Raw genomic sequence first — 8,951 nt, forward strand, 5'->3', positions numbered from 1 at the left:
TATATATATATATATATATATATATATATATATATATATATATATATATATATATATATATATATATATATATATATATATCCAAATCCGATATCCGGTACCCGAATATCCAAGAAAAGCTATCCAAATTGATATCCACCCCTCGGGTCTTACGGTTGGTCGGAAAATATCCGTAACCAAGCATATACAGTTGGCAACCCCCTATCGGGCATTCTTGAGCAGTGAATCTCTCTTTCGCCATGGGGCCGGCCGTCGGTAATTCTTGTGTGGCCATGGTAGAAAATCATACATCCGTAGATTCCTAGTTGTGCAGCGAGCTCACCGCTTGCAATATAGACCGTACCCGGTACGAATTGCATATGTGGTAGTCAATTGTAGAGTTGGTCTAAACAGCATTCAAAACAATTCGCCATTTGGCGCAAAAGTTGACTGAATCAACAAGCACCCGCCGGCTAAGCCACGGTCAACCGATCGAATACGTATGGCACTAGACGAGAAGATACTTATGTAGAGGGGGGAAAAGTCACACGAGCTAGCTATAGGCCATCTATCTGCTGAATGATCTGCTACGCGCGTACTCCGACCCTACACGATCGAGCCGGCCGCCGCTGATCTGTACTGAAATGCAATAGGTTGAACAAGTAGCTGATGACGCGAATTCGATCACATCTGACCAATCTGTAATCGCTTCCTAAACGACGACGAGATGGGAACGAAGCGTCCACGAACTTGGTCATGCACATATTTTTCAACGACGTGAGTGGGGGCTGCTACTGACCACTTGGTTTGTCAAACAAATCGCCGGCGACCCGGCACTCGATCGACGTGCAGCGCCAGCCGAACCATTTATTTATTCGACCCAGATCTATCTACCAATACCATCAGACAGCAGATACGATCTGATGGTATATATGATGGTGATCGGAACGGATCGCACTCACTTCTTCCAAAACAAACCTTTTGTCCAAGCGAAGCTAAGGCTCCGATCGATCGAGGACGTACGGTCGTATAGCTGCCCAAGCAGTCTGGAGCTCAAGGCTGTGGCAGTAGAGCTAGCCTAGCTACTAGCTAGAATCCTCTGATCCATGGCTTTCTACTGTGGCTCCTCCTCCTCCCTGCTGCAACACACTAGAATCCTCCCTGTTAGTGGCAGTGTCAAGCAGTCCCGAGCCTTGTGCGGAAGCACAAGGGATTTTAGCAAGTTTCACCGCGTGCCGGCGTCGAGGATACGAGAGGTTCAGGCCACGCGTGGGCACGGGATCGTCGTTTCGGCCATCTCATCTACAGAGCCTCCTGTGCAGAAGGAGCTCGACGAGTCTCCACCAAGGCCGCAGCATCCGCTGCCGGCGTCGTCGTCGGCCGCCTCATCTCCAGAGCCTCCTGTGGGAAAGGAGCCCGAGTCTCCACCAAGGCAGCAGCAGGAGCATTCGCCGGCGTCGTGGGTAGAGCGCTGGCTCCCCGCGGCGGCGAGGCCCTATGCGTTGCTTGCCCGTCTCGACAAGCCGGACGCCATCTGGCTCTACGCATGGCCCTGCTTCTGGTATGTCTCGATCGATCACTAGCTACTACTATTTGTTGGACTTCAGAGCTACCTATATAAACCTGCACTGCTTCTTGTGCCCCAAGTTCTTTCTTGGTCATAATTCTTTATTACTATGTTCTGATAGAGAAAGTCAAGGCGCCATTTGTCCCATGATCACCCCTATTCCCTGCACCCAAATCATAGCAGAGCCATGAAAACAGAGCGGATAATGCCCTTGTCATATTATAATCCACCTTTTTTTTTATTTGTCAGATATGCTAGAGTGTATTACGTAGGTGCAGATGGACTGGACCCCGATTTGGTCTGCTGGCTTGTTTACTTAACGAGACAGCTTGTTGGATTATTAGCATGTTAATAACAAAACAAGTTAAAAATTCTGGCTCGGCTCAACTCAATGATTGCTCGAGAGCCAGATGTAAATTTAGAATTACCACCTCAGTAATTATGAGCCAGTATTAGAGACTAAATTAAAGTTTGAGCTTGACTATAAACATTGTGGTAGCAGCATGCATGTCTCTTAACAAAAAGATGACTAAGGCTGCACTCTCACTACGATAGAACACGTCTTCGGTTTCTGACATTTGTCCCGGTCGTTGTTGGGCCCAGGACTAATGATGGCATTAGTCTCAAGTCCAACAGCTGGGGCCGAAAGGGACCTTTATTTCCGGTTGGTGGCTCCAACCGGGACTAAAGGTCCATCTTTAGTACCTGTTATCAGGACTAAAAATCTCGATTGGTCACAGCAATCAGGACTAAAAAGGTCACCATGTAGTCTGGTTGGTGTTATCAATCCGGACTAAAAGGGGTTCTACGGATTGTTTCAAAAGGAAAGTATCCCAACTATAATCACTTGTGTTGTGTAGATGTCTGACAAAGACACTTGTACACAAAGAGGCTTTAGTCTCGGTCGTAGTTCTGGTGTCGTAGTTCTTGTTCCACACCTAGGAAATTTACTCTGCACCTACGACTTGAACCCCAGACATCTTGCCTCACACATATAGCTTTCTTGCCACTCGAGACTAAAGCCTCTTTGTGTACAAGTGTCTTTGTCTCTTTGACCTCAGTTCCATTATGACCGAGACTAAAGCCTCTTTGTGTACAAGTGTCTTTGTCTCTTTGATTCCATTGCAACTTGCAGAATGGACTCTAAGTCCATCGACCATCTCTCATCTAGAAAATGTTGAATAATTAGATAATTGTATGATTAATAAATTTTGAAATAAATAAATCATAAACATGACTAGATCGAGGCGCTTCCCAGAAATCTTAATATCTCATAAACTTATTGGCGGACGTCACGCGCCCGCGCCCTTCTCCCCGGTGAGGCGAGCAAGCGCCCATATGGAGCTTTCTTTCTCTCACACACACATAGTTTGAAGAGACAAGAATAGCTTCACTATTTAAGTTAGCCATACTCACCTTCCACTAGTAAGGTGGGACTAAAGGCTTGCACTTCCTCATGCTCATATAGTCATATGTACGAGCCTTTGAGATCTATTTGGAATTTCTGAATTTCATAACAGGCCAAGCCCAAAATTCCATCAGAAAATGCACGCACATGCTAAGTTTTTAGTCACAAGCCAATATTGAATTAATTTTGTAAAGAACTGTATTAATTTAATCTTATTTGAGTTGTGCACTAAGTGAAGATAAAATGAATAGTTAGTTTCTTTTTACCGTACTTTATAGCTTGATTGGCTCATGAGCAGCTCATGAGCCAGCTTGTTAAATAAATGAGAAAAAAATAACTGCTGGGCTCATTAAAAAAATCCACCGAGTCGGGCTGAGCCAAGTCAAGCCGAGCTTATAGCCGAGCCAAGGTATCTCGTGACTTTTGCGCTCTGGGTCCAGCCCTAGATGCAGATATGAATGAGTTTTTTTTTTGGATGTTCGAGATGGTGTGGAGTTGAATCAAAGTAGACTGGACTTAAATAGTCAAATAATGCATGCATCTAAATATAATTTTGAACTGGTCAGTAGTTCACAAAATAAAGCTAGAAAGTTATAACTAACACGACATAAAATACTCGTACTCATGGTTCATTAAGGTTCTAGCTAACGAAGCAGCCACCAAAGCAAATTTAAAACATGATATTAACTAATATGAAGGCCCTTGTCTATATGTTCACCTGTTGAGAGAGTAATTTGTGTGCATTTTTATTCTGGTGTCAACTTTGTGACCAAGAGAGACTGCATACTTTGCTTTATTACAGGTCAATTGCACTAGCAGCGAACAAAGCGGAGCTCCCAGACATGAAAATGCTGGCACTCTTTGGTTTTGGCTCGGTTATCTTGAGGGGCGCTGCTTGCACCGTGAACGATCTTCTCGATCGAGACATCGATAAGAAGGTGACTTTCTTTTTTAAAACTTTCGGAGTGATGTTGTTGGTTGTTTTCTCTTGTCCCGTTCTTGTCAATGTCTTGGTCGAAGTCATTTAATTAATCTTCCTAGGCAAATGCATGCATGACATCTAACGAGCATATATGTATGTTTCTCTTGTAGGTTGAGCGGACAAAAAGCAGGCCTCTTGCATCAGGTGCTCTAACCCCTGCTCAAGGATTTTACTTCCTTGTATTTCAGGTTCTACTATGGCTCGGTTTTCTTCTCCAACTGAATAAACGTAGGTATGTATGTTAGACATCCAACTTTGTAATATATTTGGTTTTGATTCACGGACGCAATAAAAATATTTTTTTGATAATTCAAAGCCCTGAATATTTGGATTAATTGTATGAAGAAGGAAAATTAAAAGAGGAAAAAACTGAACACTGAAAAAATGGAATACCACAGTAGTAGATGATACGTTAGGATGAAGCATGGGTCGAACCAATGGTATTCTTATTACTATGGTAGCAAGCCAGTAAGTGGTGAAGAAAAATTTGACTAGAACATAATCAAATATCAAATTTACAAAAGAAACTAGATTCTTTTATGGTGAAAACATGATCAAATACAATTTTTTTGAAAATAAGCATCTACAATATTAATTCATTTTAAAAAACATGTGGTGAAAATGAACAAATATAAATACTTTTGACATAGATGATCAGTACAATGGGATGCTAAAACAATTCTACAAAAATTGACTAAAACTTGATGAATTATCGAATATGGCTAAAATTTATCTAGATCTGAAAATAATGGACTGGATGGAACCCCTACATGCAGTTTCAAGAAAGGCATGATTCACGGAAAAAATTTAAATCGATGGATGACATGCATGGAACGACATAGAAAAGAATATTTACATGTCAGAAATGAGTGTTTATCTTTATATTTCTCTTAATTCTTTATTTCCCATGATAATCTCTAGTATTGTTTGCATTATATATATATGAATTGTTTTTATAACAAAATACATACACTAATATTCACCTGTGTAATTGTTTAACATTTTCTTGCTGTAGCCTTATTATGGGAGCTTCTTGGCTTGTTCTGTTTTTCTCCTATCCCCTGATGAAGAGGCTCATACTTTGGGTATGTATATGAAAAACAATGAGACTTCGATTAAATGCATTCTTGCACATATAAGTTGCCCTTTTTTAATTTAATCCCCTCTTATATCAGCCTCAGGCCTTTCTTGGCTTCACCGTCAGCTGCGGCGTTTTCTTAGGATCCGCTGCTATTAAAGAAAGCTTAGATTATGCAGTCCTCCTTCCAATGTATTTTGCTGGCATGTGTTGGATACTGGTATATGACACAATATACGCACATCAGGTATTTATTGATTGTGCCGTTTCATAGTTATAATTTTCTCATTGGAAACCATTCTGTGAGTTTATTGTAAATGGATGCATTGCAGGACAGAAAGGATGACTTCAAAGCAGGAGTTAAGAGCACAGCCGTAACATTTGGAGATAATACCAAGTACTGGCTTAGTGGCTTTGGTGCTGCATGCATTAACTGCTTAGCACTCGCTGGCTACAATGCTCACCTTGGTTTGTGCTCAGCATCACATTTTTTGCATGATATTTAGTAAAAGCATTACAGTTTCACAATAGATTAATGAATGCTTACCTTATGTTAATCGTGTGGAACAGCCTGGCCCTACTATCCTTTTCTGGCAGCTGCAGCTGGACATTTAGTATGGCAGGTTTCAACTGTTGACTTATCCAACAAATCAGATTGCCACAGGAAGTATGTACCCTTACACCTAATCTTTGATGTTTAGTTACATTGAGCAAGTATATGTTTTGTTGGGTATATGTACTTATTTGGTAATACTATATATGGAATACTTGAACCTTACTCCTTCGATTCCTACTTTGCAGGTTCGTATCTAATAAGTGGTTCGGAGCATTGTTATTTGGTGGGATTTTATCTGGAATATACTTGTAAAATGATAAAAGGAGGCATGTATTGTCAATAATTCTTTTTTCACAGTATAATAAGTTTAGTAGTAGCTCTGTTCAAACTGAAAACAACTTTGCAGCAATGTCTTGCACGCAGGAGCGTATGTGCAAATTCCTTCACTAATATAAATAGTAAATGCATCTCTTTGAGAAAAAAAAACATTTTTCTTCTAACCTGCATTTTATCCTCTGTATTTTACAGATCATTTAATCAAACTGCTAAGTACTCCAGTTCCTGAACTAAATGGGAAATTAAGGTGGAGTGATAAGCTTGTAAGCGGATATACAGTTTTACCACAACTCAGATATGCTGAAAACGTAACCTTCCCCGCAGAGAAAGCCAAAGACCATAAATATATTTGAAATGCATGTAAATTGTTCAACTGGAATAAATCATATTCCATGTGAAGATAAGCAACTTTGTACTATATTCTAGTTTGATTCTGTGTGTATTCAGGCTTGAACAATTAAGATTCACTTGTTATATGATTTATTGCAATTCTGTGGGGACCTCCCCCACAGTTTCACTTCAAAAAAATAAAGAATATGCATTTCAAATAATATATTTATGAGGGCGTCTCGGCATGGATTGTCTGACTTCATGAAGGAAAGTCACTCGTGACTTTCTCAATGCCATCCATCGCCTATCCTACGGCTGCTAAAGGAATTAGATTTTTTATGCACAACCAATTAGCTTTGCTATAGTTATTAGCTCAAATAAGATCCAGTTGAAGAGTCAGACAAGAAGCGACGTGTAATATAGAAATTTTACTTCATAATTGAAGAATTGTGTCTTAAATATAATTAAATAATTAAACAAGTATTTCTAGTTAAGTATTTTTGAACTATATATTGCATAATCCAAATAACCAACGTAACTTCTTCCAAAAGCCACAAATACATCAGATAAATTCGTACAACTAATAATATATCGACAAAATCTCAACAAGTTTGGAATTTTCAAAACATCGATTAGCTGTGAAATCTTTTTTGGCTAGTATAAAGCTATCTCATGTAGTAGTGTTCCTAGTGAAGATTATTTTAGTTATTTAGATTACGATTATGTGCAGAATACTTAAGTGAAATATTTCTCACGAGAAGTGAAATGTTTGTTTAAATCTACAATAATGAAATCTCTGTTAAATATCATTTCTTATCTCACTCCCAAACCGGATCTTACATGGACTGATTACTATTGACTGTGCATAAAAAAAATCTGGTTCCTTTAGCAGCCGTAGGATAGGTAATGGATGGCATCAAGGAGTGGGAAAGTCATGACTTTCCTTCGTGAAGTCAGACAATCCGCCGCACAACTAATAATATATCGACAAAAACTCAACAAGTTTGGAATTTTCAAAACATCGATTAGCTGTGAAATCTTTTTTGGCTAGTATAAACCTATCTCATGTAGTAGTGTTCCTAGTGAAGAATATTTTAGTTATCTATATCTATAAAACATATAAAGAATGCCCCCACTTAGGATCATTAATTGTGATTTCTCTGAAACCACGTTAAGCCACGTCACCCTTTTTGTTTCGGCCGTTCGATCCTAGGTACACAACTACATCTTGGCCATTCATTCTACCACAAGGCATGCTACACATGTGCGGTGTTTTGCCACTCAAGCCAGAGTTAATAATAGAGGAGTTTCCAATCTTAAAATATGTAAGTTACAGCCACTGCATGATGAAGGGAGTTTCTATTCCTATTTGCATGCGGAAGGAGAGCTTCTACTCTTTGCATGTGGGTGTTATGACTGTGTGCATGAGTATAGGGCTGCATGCACGATGGATGGAGTTTTCAGTGGCATGATGACGGGAGTTACGGAAGTTTCTTCCGTCTCTTGGTCTTTCATCAATAAATTATGTAAAACTGAAAGACTCTTTTGTTTTGCCGCAATCAGTTATAAAACCCTGCCCAAGTCAGGGATCCCGCTGCCACCGCTCGGATCAGCTCATCACCGTTGCTCGGATATGCGCCGCCATCGCTCAGACTCGGTACCGCCTCTCCAGTCTCCACCATCCGCGCTCCACGACCGCGGCCATTCGCTGCCCCGGTCCCGCCATCCAAGCAAAACTGCATGATTCGCCCCTCCTCTCCCATTCCCGTATCACAGTCGAGCACTACACAAACCAAGCAACAAGTCCGTTCCAATCAAGAGCCAAGGCCGAATCACCAACACAGAGCTCCAGGAGGTAAGCCTAGCCGCCTCACCAGTCACCAGCAGTGATCCACAGGAAGGATATCGGAGCGTAGCAAGGAGAGCCGCAGCAGCACGAGTTAGCGCTGGAATACTAGGGCAGATGATCGAGGAGGGAGGAGGGAGGAGGGCGTGCTGCGTGCCAACTCCGCCCGCCAGTTTGGGATGAAGCCCCCGGCAACGTGCGGCGCGACTCCACTAGCGGTGGCCAGAAGGTTACGGCGGAGCCCATGTTAACTTTTTTTTTTTAGTTTTCATTTTTTTTGTTTTTGAAAAAAATAAACGTGTGTGGTAAGGTAAATAGATAATCATAGTGTGGCTTCGAGAATATATCCAAAAAAGGAGTTCAAATCTAAAAAATGAAAAAAAAAGTAAAGGAAAAGGAAGAGAAAATAAAAAGGGAAAAGAAAAGGAGAAAGAAAAAGTAGAAAAAGCATAAAAAAAGAAAAAAGAAAAAAAGGGAAAGTCAATTTAGACATTTCACCACTCAATCCACCAGAGAAGCCATAGCTCATTTTTCTATGTGTTAGATTTGGTTTTCACAAAATATTATTGATTAAGAATTCATTAGAATCTACTCTTTTAATCCCGCAGCAACGCGCGGGGTTATCACCTAGTATCTTATAAAAAAGCTCCCCACTACAACTCATTAATTGCTATTTCTCTTGACATGCAAGCCATCCACGTGACTTTTTTTGTTTCAGCCGTTCGATCTTAGATACAAACTACATCCTCACTATCCGTTATGGAATACCAACCATCTTGCGTGCAACCTACTAAGTAGCATTAATTGCTATAAAGACATGCCATACAGAAATCCACTATATGAGACGCCACGTCACCATCCACTAAGAT

General features: G+C 40.5%; 1 protein-coding gene across 1 annotated transcript; it reads left to right on the forward strand.

The window, feature by feature from the left end:
• Positions 1 to 894: 894 nt before the first annotated feature.
• LOC120703269 (4-hydroxybenzoate polyprenyltransferase, mitochondrial-like) lies at positions 895 to 6,434 on the forward strand. The gene is made up of 9 exons (XM_039987297.1): positions 895 to 1,540; positions 3,757 to 3,892; positions 4,047 to 4,168; positions 4,952 to 5,021; positions 5,112 to 5,261; positions 5,347 to 5,482; positions 5,585 to 5,681; positions 5,816 to 5,896; positions 6,099 to 6,434. Exons 1-8 carry the CDS (start codon positions 1,086 to 1,088, stop codon positions 5,880 to 5,882), a joined length of 1,233 nt encoding a protein of 410 aa, XP_039843231.1. The 5' UTR covers positions 895 to 1,085; the 3' UTR covers positions 5,883 to 5,896; positions 6,099 to 6,434.
• The last annotated feature ends 2,517 nt before the right edge of the window (positions 6,435 to 8,951 follow it).

The sequence above is a fragment of the Panicum virgatum genome, chromosome 4K, assembly GCF_016808335.1.
Source record: "Panicum virgatum strain AP13 chromosome 4K, P.virgatum_v5, whole genome shotgun sequence".
In the NCBI taxonomy this organism is placed as follows: Eukaryota; Viridiplantae; Streptophyta; class Magnoliopsida; order Poales; family Poaceae; genus Panicum; species Panicum virgatum.